The sequence below is a fragment of the Rhea americana genome, unplaced genomic scaffold (assembly GCF_003343005.1).
Source record: "Rhea americana isolate MKP2758 unplaced genomic scaffold, rheAme1 scaffold_53, whole genome shotgun sequence".
Taxonomy (NCBI): Eukaryota; Metazoa; Chordata; class Aves; order Rheiformes; family Rheidae; genus Rhea; species Rhea americana.
The window spans coordinates 1,838,195-1,859,570 of NW_028186679.1; the positions used below are offsets into that span (position 1 = coordinate 1,838,195).

At 39.6% G+C, this 21,376-nt stretch overlaps 2 protein-coding genes across 2 annotated transcripts in view; both read right to left on the reverse strand.

The window, feature by feature from the left end:
- The window catches only part of GAD2 (glutamate decarboxylase 2), a 37,417-nt gene extending 37,053 nt beyond the window's left edge, over positions 1-364 (reverse strand). Inside the window, exon 1 of the mRNA XM_085318317.1 lies at positions 157-364. Coding sequence (XP_085174443.1) covers positions 157-364 — 208 coding nt within the window. The remainder of the gene's footprint in view (positions 1-156) is intronic.
- A 1,405-nt stretch (positions 365-1,769) lies between these two features.
- MYO3A (myosin IIIA) overlaps positions 1,770-21,376 on the reverse strand; it is a 129,063-nt gene continuing 109,456 nt past the window's right edge. Inside the window, exons 32-35 of the mRNA XM_085318306.1 lie at positions 10,820-10,929; positions 8,208-8,248; positions 4,025-4,165; positions 1,770-2,166 (exon numbers count right to left, since the gene is read on the reverse strand). Coding sequence (XP_085174432.1) covers positions 2,052-2,166; positions 4,025-4,165; positions 8,208-8,248; positions 10,820-10,929 — 407 coding nt within the window. The 3' untranslated portion in view covers positions 1,770-2,051. The remainder of the gene's footprint in view (positions 2,167-4,024; positions 4,166-8,207; positions 8,249-10,819; positions 10,930-21,376) is intronic.

Below are 21,376 nucleotides of genomic sequence, written 5' to 3' on the forward strand. Positions count from 1 at the left end.
AGCCGCCGGCTCCGCGCCCCCCTTCTCCTCGCAGGGCGGCCCCGGCCGCCCTGCTTCCAGCAAGCCGGGCAGAGCCTGGYGCTGCTCCCCGCTGCTCTGCCCGCTCTGCAGCCGGCCTCGGAGATGCGGCTGGAAGAAAGGACCCCTCTCCCGCACCCCTTCTCCCCCCCACCATCGGTTTCAAAGCCATCAAGTCTCCCCCTTCCACCGAGCTGCTTCCCGAGGGCTGCGGGCACACATTTCCCACCCCTGCCAGTCTGTCTCTCCTCCTGCACCGGGGAGTGAGCTCAAGCTCTAGCCCTGGCGAAGAGAGAGGCCAGGCTGGGCCAGGCCAGGATCTGGCCATGCAGAGAGCACTGGTCATGCGGGTCACCCGCTGCTCCTYGCGCCAGACCCCGGGGGCTCCCAGGCCAGGTTCACGTCTCTCGTCTCTGTACAGACACTCACGAAGGCTGCTAAGACTGCTGCCTCACTGCTACATCTTGATGTTTATCAACACTGTCCCRCTGGTGGGAAAGCACAGGAAAACTAGCCCAGGGATTTCTTTGTATGAAATAACAGGTCTGATGCCGTTTCCAGATCACATCGCCATTGAAGAAATGCAGAAGCTAACCCAAGCCTTCCACGTCAGGAGGCTGCTGTGAGCTCCTCTCAGCCTTGCTCACTCATGCCCCAGCCCACAGTATTTCATCAGTTCTGGGTGTAATTCAGACACAGCCAACCGTTTAACTGCTTTGTGCATTTTTATTTATTTTGCCATTTTAGTAATACACGAGAAAGCAACTTTAAAATAGCTTTCAAAATTTTATCACAGTTTTTATACTGCAGCAAATTTTAATCTGGTTTGCAACCTTATAACTAGTTACACAAGAAGAAGCAACGGTTACATTTCTCTGGGGAAAGGTCCAAGTGTCAAAGAGGGACACAAAAACTCAGTCCCCTTGGCTTACTGCTGCTGCCAGTCATAGTATTTAGGGAAACAAAGCAAGAGAGCAGGATCAGGCCTTTCTACAGGCTTGATGAAATTTGCCTTCTCTTGTTTTGCAGCTGGGAACATGCAATTATGAATCCTAAATGGAAACACACCAATTATCTGTGTGGTTTGTGTGAAATAAGGTTTTCTGAATTAAGAGTTGGGGGAAATTTTGAACACAGTGGCTATTACCTTTGCTTCCGCTTAATTTCTAGTGGAACTAATTAAGAATGATCATTGCACTGAGGCAGCAATCGACCACAGAGCGTTTTCCCAGTCCTTGCCTGGCATCCCAGAGATGAAGGTTCCTAAAAATCTAACACAAAGGAGAACAAAGCAAACGCGATTTAGAAGTTCATCATTTAGTCACAAAGCCTGAAGCAGAAGAGAGGATGGGATATACTTCCTATACATGGACATCTCCAACATAAAGATTATACACACATTATTGACCTTTAAAACTGCCTATTAGCTTTATGGTAAAGTCAATAAAGAAATATACTGCTATAATATGCCATCCATCCAATTTATCACATATTTTTATTTTGCTTAAAGGGACACTTACCACATATAGTTTATCCCCAAATTTAGGCATTGTAAACCTGAAATGAACAGAAATTTTCCCACAGAATTCTTGTACTTTTTTTTCCTGTGAAACGCTTTTTCTAGAAATAATAACTAAAGTTTTCTGAAGGTATATATGGGAATTTGAAAGCTTAAATAGGAAACTGTAAACTGAATGATCTATTTTAATTGATTAGGACTGACAAAATGTAAAAAGGAAAGAAATACGCATTGAGGAAGATAAAGTATATTCAAGCTGCTTCATGTCTAATAATTTTAAGATGTAGTTGTGATTTTTATATTAGTCTTTTTTTAAAGTATCTGACTGGTGATTGACAGTGTCCCTTTGCAATGGTGTTGGGCTGTAAACTACAATAGTTCATATTCACATGAACACATGTTGTAAACTTGAAACATTGGAGATTAAAAAAAAAAAGGAAGCACATGGTATAAAATCATAAAAAAGATTATGCTAATAAAAGCCAAATGGCAGCAGCAACCGCAGCAGCAGCAGCTAGAACTGCTGGATAAGGCGCCGGCGCTGTGAGGTCTTCCGCAGCAGTTTTCTGTAGTCATAGGGATTATCTTCGGTTTTACTCTCCTCCAGAGGGCTTTCTGCAACCCTTGACCTAGGGATTAAGCGCAGAAATGCTTTAGAAATTAAAATCAAAATATTTACCTTGGCAAACACTACTAATCGACTGCTTAACCTCTACCCTCAACARAATAAAAAAGAAAAAGAAAATCAAATGACTTTTCCGGGCCTCTCCTCCTTCTGCTGCATAAAGCAGGCACCTCAGAACAAACACATTATACTAAGAATAGATGAACATTGAGGAACAACTTGTTCTTCTAAGAAGGGGACATAATAACAGTATTGAGAACATGGAGAGGTGCTTTGCCTGATGGTTACACGGGACCAGATTTTCCATCGGTGTAAATTTGCTTGGTTTATTTTTAACCTGCTTGTTGAGCTCAGCGTAAAGGCTCATCATATCTTATTTTTTTTCAGATGGCAAGTCACATTTTGGAAGCCAACTCTGACAGGCTGGAATGGTGACCTGACACCAGGTATTCCCATGGAGTAAGATTAAAAACAAAAGCTAGCTAGTTAGAGACAGTATATTACTCCAAAGTAACTACAGAATTATGTAGTGTTCTGCTCTGGGGGTATGCACCACCACCTGCCAGAAAACCAGATTTGAGGCTTAATTTCTGTAGATCCAGATGACTGTATGCATACAAAAATTTCCTATTCAAAAGACAGTGATCTGCAGAAAATGTTTATTATTTACATTTAAGAAAGRGTAAAATCTGTCCTCAAAGGTAACAGTGTAAATTCAGAGTTAACATAGATTTTTTTTAATGGGGCTATTCGGGATGTAATGAGAGCTGCACGTGGTGTAAAGTGAGAACCTCTCTTCCGTGAGCTCAGTGGCAAAACTCTCATTCATCTGAACCAGGCCTCGTACTACTTTGCAGTTTCCTAGTGAAAGATTTGAGGTAATCAACATATCTAGAAATGTAACATGTTCCAAGGAATAGAAACTGTACAGCAGCTCTCTGATATTGTTGTTATTGCTAATTCCATTCCACGGAATTCCATTCTAATTCCACAACACTTTTCTAATACTAATTTAGATGCTACCTGAAAAATGCCAAGAGGTAAAGTAAAGTAATAGGCRCAAAATGTTTTACAAACAGTTTCTCTATGATTTTGGATATGTTTTTAAAATTCAGCAATCCTTAAGCCTTTTACTTAGGTCTTTTCCAAGTTTTTCACATATATGAAGATACAAATATATAAATACATAAATATATATAAATGTGTGTGTGTGTGTAATGCATGCCCACATGCTAGCAAGAGCCAGAATATGATTTCCTTCRCCCGGCAGAGGTCAGCCTCTATGAAGCGTATGCGGGGCAAGAGCAGGCACAGCAAGCCTTGCTTTTTGGGTGCTTTTCATGCCTGTCCACTTTGGTGGCATCAGCTGCYGGCCATCGCTACCTGCACTGCTACAGGCCAGCGGGAAAAGCGGGACGTCAGGCAGCTGTCTTGGCTGCAAAAAGCAGGCAGAAAGTTCAGCGCCCACCCACCCTATTTAAAGCCTGAGCCAGAAATAGAAGTTTTAGATTTTTGCTTTCATTTATCTCCACTTTAGATGAGAGATTGAGAGCAGGAAGTCTGTCCCTCTCATGTGGAGCTTGGGAAGCCAAAGCCTGGCAGGCAGCCTGAGCCCCAATCGCAGCATCATTTGTCCCTGCTACATGAAGATGGCAAATTTTTAGTTATACAGTTTCCAAATCAAGTTTGCAAGATTCCATGATTAGAAAAAAAGAAAGATCTATATCTAATTTGAAAGTGCATCTTTATTTTGCATGAAAGTGTACACAAAAATATATATATATATATATATATATATACTCACACTTTTCTGAAGTAGGATATACATTTCTTTTTTCCTATTGTTATTTTATATGACTTACCATTCAGTGGCTCTTAAAGTTGAAGTCCTGCGCTCAGCTGGTTGTCTCTTCTTTTTTGTGGYAGAACTGCTGTCTTTTGAGGTGGAATCAATAGATGAAATTTCTTGGTAATAGACATCTAAATCTAGAACTTTGCCCAGACTGTCAATAAACAAGTATATTAAGTTAAAAATTCCACTTTTCAACATTATATTCAACATTCAAAAATTAAGATAACCAAATAATTAATTGTGTTTGTGAGYTGAAGGTCTAAGGACAATACTATATAAACACAAGAAAGCAGTTTCTTGAATGTGACTGCTGTACAATGCAGATGCTGAGACTTTTGAAATGCTAAATACTGGCTGATCCCACCAGCAAATATTGTGCAGTAAAATCCAGTCTGATGCCTGGGTATGCAAGAATTACATTTGGTTTTGTAACATGGGTGTCACTGTGCACCTATATATGTAAATATATATATAAATCAAGGTAGTATTGGGACTTCAAGGTCAGACACTACTAGGCCACTTTCAGCAATGTCATTTTCAATGATATATTTCTGACTGTGCTAGTAATTTCATTATAAGAATTGTTCTTCAGAGGATTTACGTTTTAATGACAAAAATATGCTTTAGATTGTGATTTAGTTGTCAAGTTTTTCAGCTCATTCAGCAAATTAAAATTCAAGCATTTAGGTGTATTGGCATACTTATGACCCTCCCTAGAGGACCTTAGAAACCAAATTCATCATGGAGATCGACAAGACATAAAAAATAATAATCACCTATATATTTAACTCTTTCAGGTCTTCATAGGTAAAAGGGCAGAAAACATGCAGAACTGGATTTTTCAGACAATTTGCAAATATGATACAGAGATTTTCATCTCAATTACACTGATTTTTATATCTTAATAGTGAAATAATTAGCCTGTTAACCACCTRAGAGGTTCTGTAGCCTCCAGCATGCAAAATTAGCTGCTGGTCTCCAAATAAGCAGGGCATATCATTTGAAACTTTTCTTGCAGATTCAGCGGAAGGATTAAGGACAGGACTTTGAGAGTAATCCCTCCATGCTCAAACTGAGCGTAAGATGGGGAAGAGTTTGCTCTGCTGTTCATACTGAATCTAACATCTGCAGTTTTCTGTTTCTGAAATTGTGTGCTCATCCTCTTTAGTAGGACTAATAGAAAACTCAGTTTGAAGAAATAAAKGAATATGCTAAATACATAGAAACTGCTTACAAGAAAGTTGTGTATTCAACTCAGTTGAATTCCTGAGTTSGAATGGCCTTGTGGCAACGTGCTTTAAGTGACCYTGCTTGAGCAGGTAGGTTGTACTAGATGATCYCMAGAGGTCCCTTCCAACCTCAACCATTATGTGATTCTGTGTTCTGGAATAAGCAGGGAYGTAGCATAGCTTGTGTGATGCACCAAAGCTGGTATTTCAATGAAGAAGCCATACCAGAGGGCCACGAAATACGCCCATGAAATGTGCCCAGGACAGCAAAGCTTGGCAATGGACACACGCCTCAAGATGTTGCTAATTATAAGTTAACAGTAGCAAGAGAATTTGCTGGGAAGCTGAGTGTACAAAAGAATGTACTACACTATACTGTTGTTCAACCAATGGCCTGAATGAAGGGACAGAGTGCCTCCTCAGCAAGTTTGCCGATGACAAAAAAGTGGGAGGACTGGCTGATACACCAGAAGGCTGTGCTGCCATTCAGAGAGACTTGGACAGGCTGGAGAGGTGGGCAGACTCCTCTCCTGGGAGAGGAACCTCATGAGGTTCAACAAAGGCAAGTGCAGGGCCCTGCACTTAGGGAGGAATAATCCCATGCACCAGTACAGGCTGGGGGCTGACGTGCTGGAAAGCAGCTCTGCAGAGAAGGACCYGGCAGTTCTGGTGGACAACAAGTTAAACATGAGCCAGCAAYGTGCCCTTGTGGCCARGAAGGCCAATGGTATCCCGGAATGCATAAGGAAAAGCATTGCCAGCAGGTAGAAGGATGTAATTCTCCCCCTTTACTCACCCCTGGCGAGGCTGCATCTGGCATACTGCATTCCAGTTCTAGGCCCCTCAATATAAGGGAGACATGGAGCTACTGGAGTGAGTGCTGCAGAGGGCTACTAACATGATGAAGGGACTRCAGCATCTCTTCTGGGAGGAAAGGCTGAGGGCAGGCCCTGTTCAGCCTGGAGGACAAAAGGCTGAGGTTGGATCATATCAATGTGTATAAATAACTGAAAGGAGARTATTGACAGGATGGGGCCAGACTCATTTCAGTGGTGCTCAGGGATAGAATGAGAGGCAACGGGCACAAACTGAAACACAGGCAGTTCCATCTGAGCACAAGCAAAAACTTCTTTAGTGCGAGGGTGACAGAGCACTGGAACAGGTTGCCCAGACAGGCTGTGAAGTCTGCTTCCCTGGAGATGTTCAAAAATCATCTGGACATAATCTTGGGCAGTGTGGTCTAGGATACCCTGCTTGAGCAGGGGCAGTTAGACTAGATGATCCTGGATGACTAGAGGTTCTTTCAAACCTCAACCGTTGTGTGATTCTGTGATTTGGTGRTACTCATGCATCCTATTTTGTCTCACAGAGCAGGATTAATTTTATCTACCTTAGATGTTCATGAGGCAGTCATATACAGCTGAACCGGTTTGTTTGGATTTGCTATTATACCCTGAGGAGAGGCGTTTTTATGATATAATTCATCTGACCTATTTTAGATATCTCTTTTAGGAGGAGATGAATCATTTTCCTAAAATGCCTATTTTTTTGTCCTCTGACTACAAGAAGAGAGTCCACAGCAACTAGTTCATATATAGATGTTAATGATGCAGATGTCTGTATTTTGTCAGATGAGAGTCATCAAATGTCACAGGTACAAAAACCAAATAATCCCAACACCTAATTTTAAAAGGCTAGGGGAAGAATAGTCTCCTAAAGTAACCTGAAAAAAAAGTTCAGAATTCATCTCTCRTATTGGTACAAAAAAGAAATAACTGCACTGATTTCTGCTTCTGTGTTATACTAATATATATTCAGCACATGAAAGAAGATGCTGTCATGGAACTACCTGGAATGGAACTACATGGAATCTACTATCTAGATTTAAGATGAGTAAAATAAAACTGAGGCCAAATGGGATTAACCCAGTAGTTTTGCATTTTTTTCTTGCTGAATGAGAGATACCAACAGATGTGAATTTTTTTCAAGATCCAAAAGGCATCAGAAGAGTGCTGTAACCTAGAACTGACGCTTACAAGGCATATGGACATTAATGGACTTCCTTAGGCAATGATGTAATCAAGTGCAATTTTAGCTGTGGGTGAATGAAGCTACATTCTGTGTGCACATAATCTGTGTGTAGGATGTCATTTAACTTTATCTAAGATATACATTCTAGATATGAGGTCTTTTTCTCACAGCTTCAGCCAAGGTTAGTGCTAAGGGCTCATTCAGGCAGTGGTCAGGCATCTTGCATTTATGAACAGACTACAGCATTACACAAGTCACAGGTGAGCAGTCAAAAGGCTTAAGTATTGAACCACAAATGAGTAAAACTACTGCTTACATGTATATCAGAAACTGCAGACTATGAATTTACCAGGTCTACAGCACATGTAAGGATCTAAGATATGAAAAGGTAGGATGTATGTACTGCTTCCTTTATTTTTACAGAGATCCATCAAAATAGGTTACACTGTGGAAAAAAAAAGGACTTCTGATTGAAATTTCAATGTCTACTTTCCTTTTTTTCCGGTTATTATTATATTACTGATTACATATTTATGATCTATTTCTAAACAGCCATATATTTTTAGGAGAAAATTTTAACATTCTTTGTATTTTTGCTAACTAAAAAGAAATGGTTGCTCATTTGCTTCGGCTGCAATTTTAAGTACCTACAATTATTTTCTGTATCAGAACTGTCTTTGAGGTGGACCTTATCTTAACTTATTATTGTGCTTGTGTTGCCATGGTAAAGGACCAGTAAAACTGAATGACTGAATTCTGTAATGCATTTTTGTTTTTCAAAATTGCATACTTTAACTTTGTGCATGATGCCCTTCATGTAAATCACCAAATTACTATGCTTTTTTTTAATGCTTTATTTTCCCAATTGAAGTACTGAGAAGAACTATTTCTACAGTACCAAAATTAAAATAGTGAGATAATGAAAAAAATTACCTGTCTTTCCTTGGTTTCCGTTTTTCATCTTGTATTGATTTCTAGGAAAATATTAAGTAATTTTAAGTATGCTGAAATGCATATTTTTACAAAGGCACAATTCATCAATATGCAAGATGTGACAGTTTCTTATTTTTTTTGTTAAACAAAAGTATACAGAACATAGTTTGCTGAACAGCAGAATAAGTGCCCTGGAAAAATCTCTTTTCCGAATCTTTGTGAATATGAATGTCACTAAGAATGTGGTTAGCATTGTTACTCCCAAATTTTTGCTGCCATATTGTGAGAAAAGTAAAATTAATTGTGATCAGAGTTGAAAAGCAGATATAAAACCTTGAAATATCTATTGTTGTTTTAATAAAGTTGAAAATACTGTCTCACTGAGGCAGATTTCTTTGATGCCATGACAATTTACTTGAACACAGGCAATGCAGCAGGGAAAAAGGAATAATCCTGTTCAATGCAGCATTGTCACAGGCCTCAGTAGAGTCAAATGGGCAAAGCCTCCATTTAAAAAGTAGTGTACTAGGTGGCAAAARTACCGTTAGGACACAAGGTATTCGGAGATGCAGAATAGCGTGATTCATAGGGAATKTAAATAATTTCTTATCTCTAATAGATTTCTGTCTTTACAGAGAAAAAATATTATACTGYAGCATCTAACGCATGACACTTCAGAAGTAGTATTTTTAAGTACAGAAAATCTTAATTATGTTTGTTGCAAACCAGTGAAAACTTATTAGAATTAATGAATTGTACCACTTTAAAGTCACTGTAACAAGAGAATCAGGAATCCTGATGGAYTGACAATTCAATATCTAGGCAAATGCACAAGACATAATTTCAAAGTGATAGGCTGATTTAAAGAAGTAAACCTCCAAATAAACTTTTAATGCCTTGTATGAACAAAGGGCTACTGTCAGGCTTCTTTTATACCTGTGTGCCACCATTTTATGTGCAAGGAGGTAAGTGAGAACAGAGAGTATCTAATTAATATCTGTAACAAGATGCGAGAGAAATACCTATTTTTGCAGAGGGAAACCGTAAGGCAAAGGAAATTTTGCAAAAAATATACTCACATTGCATGCTTTAACTTTYGGGTGATCAGCTTGATATTCAACTGTGAATAGCTGCAGCTCACTGTGATATTTATTAAAGCAGAAATGCCTGGGAAAGCTGACCAGCCCTGGCTATCTCAGCTCATAGCTCAGCGGCTTGCCTGAGGCAAGAATTTAAGATCTGGGAGGGCCCCTTTCCCTATTTAAGGTTCAGGTTGAGGTTATTACAAGTTTTTGCTGAATCTTCCCCTTACTAGTGAATTTAGTGTTAGGAAGACAGACTTCTCTTTTTTAACCCTTCTGTAAAATACAGCTAACAGGAAGTGATGTTGATGAATATCTTGAAAAACAACTGGTAAAAAATTGTTAAAAAATTCCCCAATATTACTGCAGTATTTCTTTGCACTGATCTGATGGCTGCTTTCTGATAAGGAGTTGGCCACATAGCAAATTTGCTTTCATAAAATATTATGTTTGTGACTGTAAAATCTCTGCTTTATAAATACTAATTTACTTTAGAATTACTTCTCAGAAATTTGCTAGTGCAGAATTTAATGTCATGCCTTTCATTGCAGCCCTTAGTCTCACCACTCGTTTTCCCAAAACAAAGCTTATCCTTACACTCCAATTTCTTTTTAAGAATATACTTTCTTTTTCAGAATATCACTGTTCCAAAGCTGTGTTATTTCAAAGCCATGATAAGAAAATACAGCCGCGTTAGTATTTTCTGGTATGCCCAACACAACTCTCCCTAAAGGCCCTGGTGACACCTTCTGTTGAAAGGCGAAGCAATTGCTACGGTTAGTTTATTAGCTGGGCTCTTGCCGGCTGTTAAAATAGGTTACTAAGATACATGCACCTCGAGCAAATTAGTTTAATTGCTTTTTTTTTTTTTTTTTTCTGGAATCACCTTCTGATCTTCTTTTACATTGTCTCTCTTTCTGCTTACTTTCTTGCCTTTTTCTATATTTAAGACCACTGAAGTCAAGAGCGGAAAGCAGACCTTGGCATCTGAACTTGGACTAAGGGCTATATATAGAGATACTCAAATCCATTAGTCTCCTGAGCTGTTTGTATTTGCCAATTCCCTCATAATCACAATCTGACACATTTGGTAAAGGAAGTTACAGTTTGCATACTAATATAGCCTATTTTAATATTTGCTCTCTCTGCAAGATCAAGTACTAATTTAGACGTTCAAAATAGCTCTCTGAACAAACCTGTTTTTCTCCAATGACTTTACAAAGAATCTAGGGAGACCGAGCACTTAATTTAGGTGTTGAAAGTGTGAATGCTGCTTATGCATATATAATAGTATATATGTTATGTTACAGAGATAAAAATTGGCCTGACCTGGAGCCCCAATCAAGGTAACTTTGAATCTTAGTTGTTTGAAATGTAGTTTTGAACTCGAATTTTGTGGCCAGCCTCCTATCAGTAAGGCCCAGCTTTTATGCTGTGTTAGAAAGGAATACAGGAAATCAGGCAATTAGAAAGAGAGTTTAGGTAGGAATTATCTAACAGTTTTAACCCACAAAAGCTTGCCAAACTTACATGTATTAAAGTGTAGTAGCTTGAATCTTCTGGATTATTTAATGTCTTGGGCTTGCGCGGCCTCCTCGGGGATCTCTGCTTTGGGCGAGAGTCCTCTGCTTTGAATGCAACTGTAAAAACGCAGACAATAGCAATGCTTATTTCTTCATAAAATAGGAGGCTTTAACAAAAACAAACAGGAGAGAACTTCACCACAGAGAGCAAAAAATCTATTTAGTCGCTTTTACTACTTATAGATAATTCAAGAAAGCAACTGCTTTGGACACTCCCATGACCAGACTGGAAAGGAGAATGAGTTTATTCTTTTGAGCTCTGGCCACCCCATGGATGCACATCACATAATGTCACACTGGAAGAGCCCAGCAGTCTCCTTGGCCCAGGCTTCTCCTCCTGAGAACAGCTAATGCTGGGCATTCAGAGAAGTGCTCTGAAGGGTAACGGCTATTGGAAGGCTACATTGTCATAACACCGAGCTGGAGGGGAGGATGTTATTTTTTCAGAGTCTCAAGTCAACCATTAACATGCTAAATGTGGGAACTAGCACTTTGTTCTCGTTCCTCCCTGATTGGGAGCTTGAGCCACTACATCATCATGGGTCAGATTTTCCCCGAGGTTTCCTGCTAAGGTTGTTCTGCTTCAAGCAAAATTATGTACCATTGGGCAAGACAGCGTGACAATGTCCACAGGCTACAGAGCAACCTGCTCTAGAGCCTTCAGCTTCCAGTCTCTACAGAGCAACCTGCTCTAGAGCCTTCAGCTTCCAGTCTACTGCTATGAAAACCTTCTCCAAAAGCATAAAAATGAATAAACTAAGAGCAACCACAAAATTAGTCCTGAGATTAGGATGCAGGCACAGAAGGACCCTTTGTGAATCATCACATTTTCACATGGGAAGGCTTATACATGGGAAGGCTTACACATCCTTATACCTCATTCTCTGAGGCCACAGAAAGGTCTCTAGGGGGCCTGAGGGACCACAAAGGTACAGAGTAGTGAGCACGGTCTTGTGACATTCAGCTTCAACTATGGGAGAAGTTAACAGGGGGCTGTGGCAATTCCTTCGTGATAAAGGAAGAGGGAGTTGTAGGGCAACAGAACACCTCTGATGGAGATGTGTCACAAGGGACATGAACAGGGTGAAGAAGGAAATCACAGCACAAGGTCTAGGCATGGTGAAGCTGTGCAACATGATACATTTTCACAGTCCAGTGAGGTTTTAGATTGTCTTTATCATATCACAGAAGTATTTAGATGAGATTCCATGAGAGAAGCCATTTCCTTACTCAAAAATGAATATAGTATGCAAGTGGAATAAAGATCTAGCCCTCAACGAATTAGTGAAGTGTGTTTTGTTGATCTACTTCTTCACAAGAAACAACTCTGTCTTCATAACCCAGAGGTGCTAACTACATGTGACTGTGTCTCAGAGGGAAAACTGTATTTTGTTCTATAACGGTCCCCAGAAACTCTTTTACACTATAAAAATAAAAACTCTGCTATGTACATCAGACATCTTTTTAATTAAGGAGGTAGCACAATCATTACAATGAGAAATGATCAGTAATTCATCAGTGTTAACTCTTGCAAAATTAGCTGTGTAAGTTTTTTGTTATGTGTGATAAATAAAGGCTTGTAAAGGTCATGGATATACAGAGGTGCCAGAATGAATAATGTTAATTTAAACTGTAGTTGGATAATTATTATTGTTTCAGTTTCTTATCTCAAATGCAGACTGTTTCTCATGTAATGAATAAACAAATATCTTTTAACATTTTGCACTTAAGAGAACAATAGTTTTTTTTGTTGTTTTGTTTTGTTTTTTGTTTTTAAACCAGGGTACAGATAGTTCACGTTAAACAATGAATTTAGATGCAATAAATTCATTTCATCAACCTGTATTAAATATAAATTACATTCTTTCTTTTGAATAGGCATATCATGCCTGACTGTGCTCTTATGTGGGCTGTTGTTACCCTGATGCATTTCAAATGGGCCACCTGGAGTTATCTGGGTTTCCATTTGTGACAGAGGAGAGGCAAACCTTTCCTATGTTATTTTTGAACACAACAGGAGCCTAAATTGGAAACAACAGCTTAAAATGGTATCAATTCAGTGATTCAGTGTAATTAAATAGATACACTAACCCTTTGCCTGTAGGACATTTTCAAAAATTGTGTCAAAGATCGTAACAACTGCATGAAAATCTGGAAAAAGAAAATGGAAATAAATTGAGGGCACTAAGAAATGCCTAAGGAAAAAGCTCTCATAATACCTACAGACTTTTTATTGTCCCCTATGAATTCATCATGATGTATGCTGTTAGGTTATTTAATTCATCACTGTCAAGCACATAAAGCATTCTCATATTCTAGATTTCAGTTTTTCCCACTGAAATTAGCCATATACTTCTTGTATATGTGCTCTGCCACATGACTCCTCTTACATTCAAAAAAAAATCATTTTGACAATGACAAGGGTTTCAGAAAAAAATTGCTTTTTAACTGGCCTCATGCCTTTTAGGTATGTATGAGCTATGCAGAAGAGCTGAGGGGACTGAAATACAGTCATTCTTCAAAGCTTGGACCTGCTATTTCTTTCTAAATTAGCACAAAGGGCCGAAAATGAAATTCCCAATTTCTTCTTCAAATTACAAAGTATGTAATTAGTAGTTTTACATCCTGATGGATTTAGCTTTATTTCACCAAAAAGTGAGCTTGTGATTTCCTTCTGCTCTTGAATTTGCCTGTTCATTGTTACTGAAACACAACTGATGTGGTAGGTATTTGTAGTATTGGGTATCTCATGTACAAAAAAGATCTGCTTCTTGATTAGTTGCAGATTACTTCCAGAAATCATTTATTTAGTAAGTTTAGAGGTAGAAAGCAAATTTGATACTTGTGCCTGATAAATGGTGAGTTTGATATGCTTGTTTTCCAGATGGCCCATACATTTCTGCAGTAGGCAATGAAGCAGAAAGCAGGAAGCAGGAGCAAAATCATTCACCTATTAATAGGCCAATTATGCTGCTTCTACAGCCCATTACAAATAAGTTTCCTTTTGAAGCCCAGTCTCTCCATAGTAAGTTATCTTATAGCCTATTTTTGCCTAAAGCTTCAAGTATCTATAAAAGATGACGCTTTATATTTAAAAGGAAAAGTGATTTTTTAAATCTAACAAACAATTAAATACATATGTTAAAATAACAATAAAAAAAACCCCAAACCAGTCACTGCATAAGCTGTCAAAGCACTTCTGAAGTGTCAGGCTATTACTATTATCTGTATCCTAGCAGAGGTAAATGAGATCCACAAAGCAAGACACAGAGGCTTGCTTAAGGTAATGCCACAGTTAGTCATTAACATAGCCAAGGAGCTGGACCACAGCATTGCACTAAGCCTCCCAGCTCCATCAGCCCATGCTTTGGTTATATCTAGCTGAACAGGTGTCAGTGGGCCTGTATATATCGGCCTAAGAAGCAAAGCATAGAAGATAAGGAGAAATTAGAAAACATAAGATTTGATACTATTCAGACACTCCTTTCTCTCTCCTTTTTTTTAAAAAAAAAAAAAAAAAAAAAAAAAGTTTTATTAATTGCAAGAGGGGCTGACCAAATTGAAAGGGAGAAAGATTTTGCTCAAACTGCAAGTGCACACTGTCAATACAAAGAGGCAAGAGGCTTTGCTCTAGTGACCTAGATGCTTTTCTTTTGAGCCTTACTAACAGTTTATATCAACCATGCTGCAATTCACGCCCAGGAAGTTACACCTCTCTGCTGATGCATCCTGTCAAAACTTACATTTGAGCAAGTAATGATGGATAGTTTAATATAAGTGAGCTCATCTGCTAAGAGTATGAACTAATTATAGGGTCAGCTAAAGTATATGAACAGTGTGGCTGCCAGGTGACATCAAGCAAGGTGTAACATGTCTAAGGAAAATGGCATCACATAACAAAAATCAAAGTAGGGTCTATCCAAATCTTAGGTCTCAGCTAGCTTTGAGCTAGTATTGCCACTGCAGCTTGCTATTCAGTGTAGCCTTCCCAGCTAAGAACATAGCGTGTTAAGTACACTCTGTAGCCTGACTGAACTCTCTTGCTGCTATGGCTGCTTTGCTAGGGAAAAGTAAACGAATTACTCCCTCTTCTCCTGCTGGGACTACCACATGGAGGCCACACTTTTCAACACCACACAGTGCCATTCGGGGCTGCACAGTCCCTCCTTTCAGGCTAGGGCTACCCACTCTCATTGTACCCCATCAGCATCTTGCCAAGTTAACCACCTGAAACATTCCTACCTAAGTTGCACACACATTTGGACTGTACAGGGTTTAATTACAAGTTATTACTACTTTCTTATTCAGTCCTCACTGAAAACTCCAAACACATTAAAACAATGAAAAGGAATGAAAAACAAATGAGAAAATGGAAAATGAACTTTAGAACTGGCTCATTTACAGTTAATGTATGTACGTGCTGAAACTCAAAAGAAACTGTGGAGAGCTCATGCTCATTTTTTGGAAAAAGGAGGAGCAAGGAATGCTTGAATAAAGATGAGTCAGTATCAACAGCCCTTTCTGTCAAACTGTCTCTGCACATTCTGACACATGGTGATAAACTGGGAAGATGACAATCCAGAGCAATCAACATTCATGGATACTACTGTAAGTTAATCTACGACTTACAGAAGATTTTATACTGAAGTCTAGACAAAGAGTGTGGTGATGAAAGGTCTGTACTTATTAGGCCACCTGGAGAAACAGATAAACCCAGCTTCAGGTCACTTAAATGAAACGTTACTTGTTTGATTCAGCAACGTTCCACATGTTCTGGGGACAGGAAGTATAAGGCCAGTCTCAGAATAAAGCAGGAAGAAAAACAACAGGGAGACCAGTTATTGTATGAGATTTGTAGGGGGAGCTTGAAAGAGATCAGAAAAATGAAATATAACAACTGGAATTCCATGACTTGATAATGAGGAGTTAACAGCTACTCTTACTTATAAAATATATATGCACACCTTTTAACTATGCTAATTGCACAGTATGAGGAGGTAATTAGTTAAGTACTGGATGATTACCGAAGTGGGATTTGGAAATTACTGTTGATAGGTGCAAAGATTTAGCAATCTGAAAAGATCAGAGGGATTATTCTGTACAGATGTAGAACTTGGAACTGTGGGATGGAGAATTCTTCAGTTGCATCCAGGAGGAGCTGACAATGTGCAATTTCTAATGCTCAGATATTGCCAGCTCCACTGAGCGAAGCCCAGAGCAATTTCGTCTCTGGCTGACATTAATACTCTCAGTCTGAGAGCCTAGTGACCTCGGATGACTGCTATTTAGGAGAGGATGTTTAAGGAAAGCAGCTGTACTCACTTGCTTGACATCCCAACTGTTATGGTCTGCCATGGATCTAACCAGTTCCCAAGACAGACTTCCTACATGCTGGCTGCCATGGTGCTCAAAGTGCCACCTCCATAGCTGAGAAAGACCAGGCAACAGAAGCAACTTGACTACACCGCTTTCCTCCAGTCCTGCTCCTCAACGCTCTCTGGCTGGCAATTCATGCACAAAGAGGAGAGACTGGCAAATGCTGCTCTGCTCACACAGTGCTACACGGAGCTCCTCTTTCCTTGTAAAGGCAGCCCAAGAAACCAGAGCAAACAGTGCTATGGCAGCCTACAGCAGGAGGAACCTGGGATGCCAACACTGCCCATCTCATGGCTTCGTGCATCTGATGAGGTTCTGCCGCGCTGGAGTTTGCCATACTGTGTGAATTAATTTCTAAATATAGCAGATTCTTTCTCAGAGATTTTGTACCTGAACTGTCATTCAGTACTTACATGATGGGCACCATTATTCATCTGGAAAAAACAAATTGCTTTCATAAGAATCAAATTCTCCACCCTTCAGATTTCGACCTCAAAACCTAGACAGTGGCCGTTTGTGCATTATTTCTAATATTACAGTAACTCAAGCCTCACTAGCAGTCCAAAGATGCAGTCCCAGAAAGCATTATGTTTAGCTAGATGTATTTAGAAGGAAATACAGCCTATTTAGTAATTTACACTTGTCAACAAACCACAGGGAATATTGTTTATTCCAGAAACCTCGTGCAGCTTGCTTCATGCATTTTTAAAAATGCAACAAAATTCCCTTGCAAACAACTTGAAAACCTCATGGATTTATAATTCATTTAGCCTTTTAATTTGTATATTCTTTAAACCACAAGTTTTGCCTTTTTATTAAAAGGAACATTTTTTAAAGATCTGAGTATTTGTCATCGGATGTCACCAAGCTGCCCCATAGTCCCTTCTCTTTTGAGGGCAGCAATAAAATAAAATAGTTTCAGAGGAGCTGCTAAGCTCCTAAAAGGGACAACAGCCCACAGAAGAAGGCAAACAAGCATTCCTACCTGCCAAACTGCTTTAAATGCATTCATATGTTACAGCTGGAAGATGACATATAAAATTACTGAAACTGAGGAAAATGTGTAAATAAATTTAAACCACAGAGTAATCAGATACAGGTAAATAGATAGAGATAAACACAATGCGACCTAAAGAACACCTAAAGCTCAACAATCATCGCCTTCATGAGGGCAGGATGGCAAAGGCAGCCCTAGAGGAAAACCTGCAGTAAAAGCATATGCTTTCATGAATGTGTGCATATGTAACTTGTATTGTAACACAAACTGGAGGAAAGAAGACAGGAAGGCTCTTCTCTGCTCAGATAAATAGTATAGCACTCACCATGCCTACCTGGTTCACTTTACCATGATAGCCAATAGTACACAATCTTAATTTTTTCTTTTATGTAGTTAACTGTTATCTTACTATATTGCATCCAGAAGGAAAATAAGAAATCCAGAATTTTGATAACTGATGAAGTTTTGTAGACAGTACAACCTAAATGAACACAGATATATTTTTACTTACATATTCTGTACATTTATCTAGATAATGCTTGTGATAATAAACATCTGCTTAAGTTACGACAATGGAGCTTTGTGATTAAGTTCTGTAATGCTCAGGCTCCAGCTCGCTCAACGGCAACCTTGGGCATTACTACAATATCTTCTCTTACTGCAATATTCTGTTCAGTGATCATAGCTGCAAAGGAAATTGTTTTGCTGTTGTGTGAATTATGTTTGAACTCTGAAAAAGTATTCACATTCTACACCAGGAAAGGTCCTTCAACGGACTGGCTAGCACTTATAAATACAGCTGTGGGATGTGAGAAATCAAGGCTCAGGTCACTGCTGCTGTCTCTCCATATTCAAGACAAGTGGCTGAGCTGGCCATCCACTGGCAAACTCGGTCTGGGATGCAGCAAGTGAAACTTCCCATTACGGCCAGGAAGGGTAACAGAACCTAATAATGTCTGACTAGAGCCCAGTGGGCCTTCCTTCTTACTTTTAAAAGTTCAATGCCTGGCAAACAAAACAAAACAAAACAAAACAAAAAACTTCATTACATTTATCATAATGAGTCCCACAGGTTTTTTGAGGTACTTGAGTGAGCAGAGCACTGGCAGGTACAGCAAACAGAAACTAGAGCTGCCCAACTCAGGCCAGGTGTGCAAAAGGGGCTAGGAACTGGACGTGGCCCAAATGGCATCAAGTGAAAATTGACTACAAAAAGGATTGGGAATAACAATTCTAATAAAAACTGGAGAAGGAGGGGTTTTTGAGTAGTTTTACTTATTGGAGCAGAGGATTAAGTAAGTTGGGTAGCAGTAAATAGGCTAGAAAGACTAGTTTGGTCTGAGATAGATAGGGCCAACAGATTTAATGCTTTAAAATGTTCAGGTTGCTTTGTTTTAATGGCACAACTATTTGTAGTCAGTTCAGCTCTAACTTCCTGGTCAAACAGCACCCACTCTTCTATTTTAAATGCCTTCACCTTTGAAAACAGCTAATCTTCCCAAACACTGTACTCGCCTTGTCTCTATGCCAACTTGCAGCAATTTAATAAAAATCAAAGCATGGGTCCATCACATTTATTTTATGTTTAAAAATATGAGCATTCAGGGCTCTTATAACACATTCAGGAAACATCACAAAAATTAAAGTTATTATAATTACTATTACTGGCATTTTTTTGCAAAGGGTAGTTAATTGTATTACAGTTAAAATAAAAAGCACTCCCTTTGTATACCTGTAAACTAAAAAGGGTGTTTTTTTGTGATTTGCCAGAATTTTCAAACAGATCATACCTGGTGCATAAAAGAGCTAAGTGCTATCCTGTCAATATACAAACATTTGTCTGGAAAGAACATAGAGAAAGTAAATCCTCCTTTTGTTAAGATCACACAACATTAGTTCATAAAAATTGTATTTCTCTCTATTCATCAAAATGAGGATGAAGTCCTGGCCTCCATGCAACTCAACAACTGTTTTACTGTTTTCTTAAAAAGCATTTTGACTTGGTTCAAAGAAATGTGTGACATTCTTCATGCCTATGTTCAAAATGATGCAATGCAGAACTTTCACACATCTTACCATTGGAAAAATGCTGCATTATGACACCATTGAGGTGTAAAGTAGTGGGACATTTTCAAAGATAAAGGGAAGTTAAGTGGCTGACTGGCAACCACTTTAGGTAGGCTTGCACGGACAGATGGCAAGTTCTGGAATCCTTTTTCCTCCTGTAGAGCTACTTAAATTTGTGGCAGTGTAAAGAGTAGATGTTGTTCCATTTTGTACATAATACAAACATATACAAATGAACCAGGCAAAAATGTATTAGTAAGTAATGAAAACTTCAACTGTTAAAATAAAAATTTTTGTATTTCCTTTCCCTCCGTGCTGCCTTTCAGAGAGACCTGGACAGGCTGGAGAGCTGGGCAGAGAGGAACCTCCTGAGGTTCAACAAGGGCAAGTGCAGAGTCCTGCACCTAGGGAAAGATAACACTAGGCACCAGTACAAGCTGGGGGCTGACCTTCTGGAGAGCAGCTCTGCAGAGAAGGACCTGGGAGTGCTGGTGGATAACAAGTTGACCATGAGCCAGCAATGTGCCCTTGTGGCCAAGAAAGTCTCCTGGGGTGCATTGGGAAGAGCGTTGCCAGCAGGTCGAGGGAGGTGATCCCGCCCCTCTACTCAGCCTTGGTGAGGCCACATCTTGAGTACTGTGTCCAGTTCTAGGCTCCCCAGTACGAGAGAGACATGGAGCTACTGTAGAGAGTCCAGAATAAGTCTACAAGGATGATCAGAGGGTTGGAGCACCTGCCCTATGAGGAACGGCTGCGAGAGCTGGGCCTCTTCAGCCTGGGGAAGAGAAGACTGAGGGGGGATCTTATCAATGTCTAGAAGTACCTGAAGGGAGGGTGACAAGGGGATGGGGCTAACCTCTTTTCAGTTGTCCCATGTGACAGGACAAGAGGCAATGGGCAAAAACTGAACCACAGGAAGTTCCGCCTGAACGTGAGGGGGAATTTTTTCACTGTGAGAGTGACAGAGCACTGGAACAGGTTGCCCAGAGAGGTTGTGGAGTCTCCTTCTCTGGAGATATTCGAAGCTCACCTGGATGCAATGCTGTCTAACCTGCTCTAGGTGACCCTGCTGAGCAGGGAGGTTGGACTAGATGATCTCCAGAGGTCCCTTCCAACCCTACCGATTCTGCGATTCTATGATTCTATCAACCTTTCTTATCTAGCTTCTGTAACATAATGTATAACAACCAAGAGTTATTTTCCAAATCATGCATTTTTAATTCCTCAATTTTATCTCATCAAAAGTAAGCAAGATTTAATACAGAAATCAGTACAAACCTGTTAATAACAAACACAAATATTTCTATGTCTAGAATGAAACATGGAACAATATTTTTCCATTTCACATTTGTTTTCTCTTGTAGAGTTTGGTTTTGGAAATGAGTTAAACTACTCAGATTATCAAAGACCAACCAGTTTTACTCTTAGAGGTTTAGATTTTGCTACGATAAAACACTCATTGTAGTAGCCTGGCCACTTGGAAAGACTGTAAAGTGGGGATGGAGTGCTTTTGAACCTCTTCTATGTAGCTATGGGAAAAAAAAGAAGTTTCAGGACACATGACAACCAAATCCACAATGTTGCAATTTAAAAAAAGTGCAATTACTTTTGGGCAGTGAGGAACAGTTCTGATCTAATTAGAGCTATGCAGAAGTGAGCAGAGTTGCCTTCCTCCATACCTGTGGCCTGCTATATAGGCTGAGAAAGTCCTCTGTTACGTCTGTTCTAACCGAAAAGGCTCGAGCAGCTTAGTCAGCTCTTTGTAGACCTACCCACAGGAATCAGCGTGATCTGCATGTTCTGAATGCCAGGTCTTCCATCTCCATCCTCGCAGTGCTCCTTCCCACTACCATCTAACCTACTCCAAGACTGGTTACGTTGTGGGAGCTCCTGCTGCCCATGCTAATAGGAATGCAAGTAACTTCAGAGTGTGTTCTGAGAGGTAATAGCCTTTTAAGCATAGGAACTATGACAACTAATATATTTGTTAGTAAATTTAAAAGTCATGCCCACCAACATGGATAGCAGGTACTAGTTTCAATAAACTTTACTGCATTCCTGGAT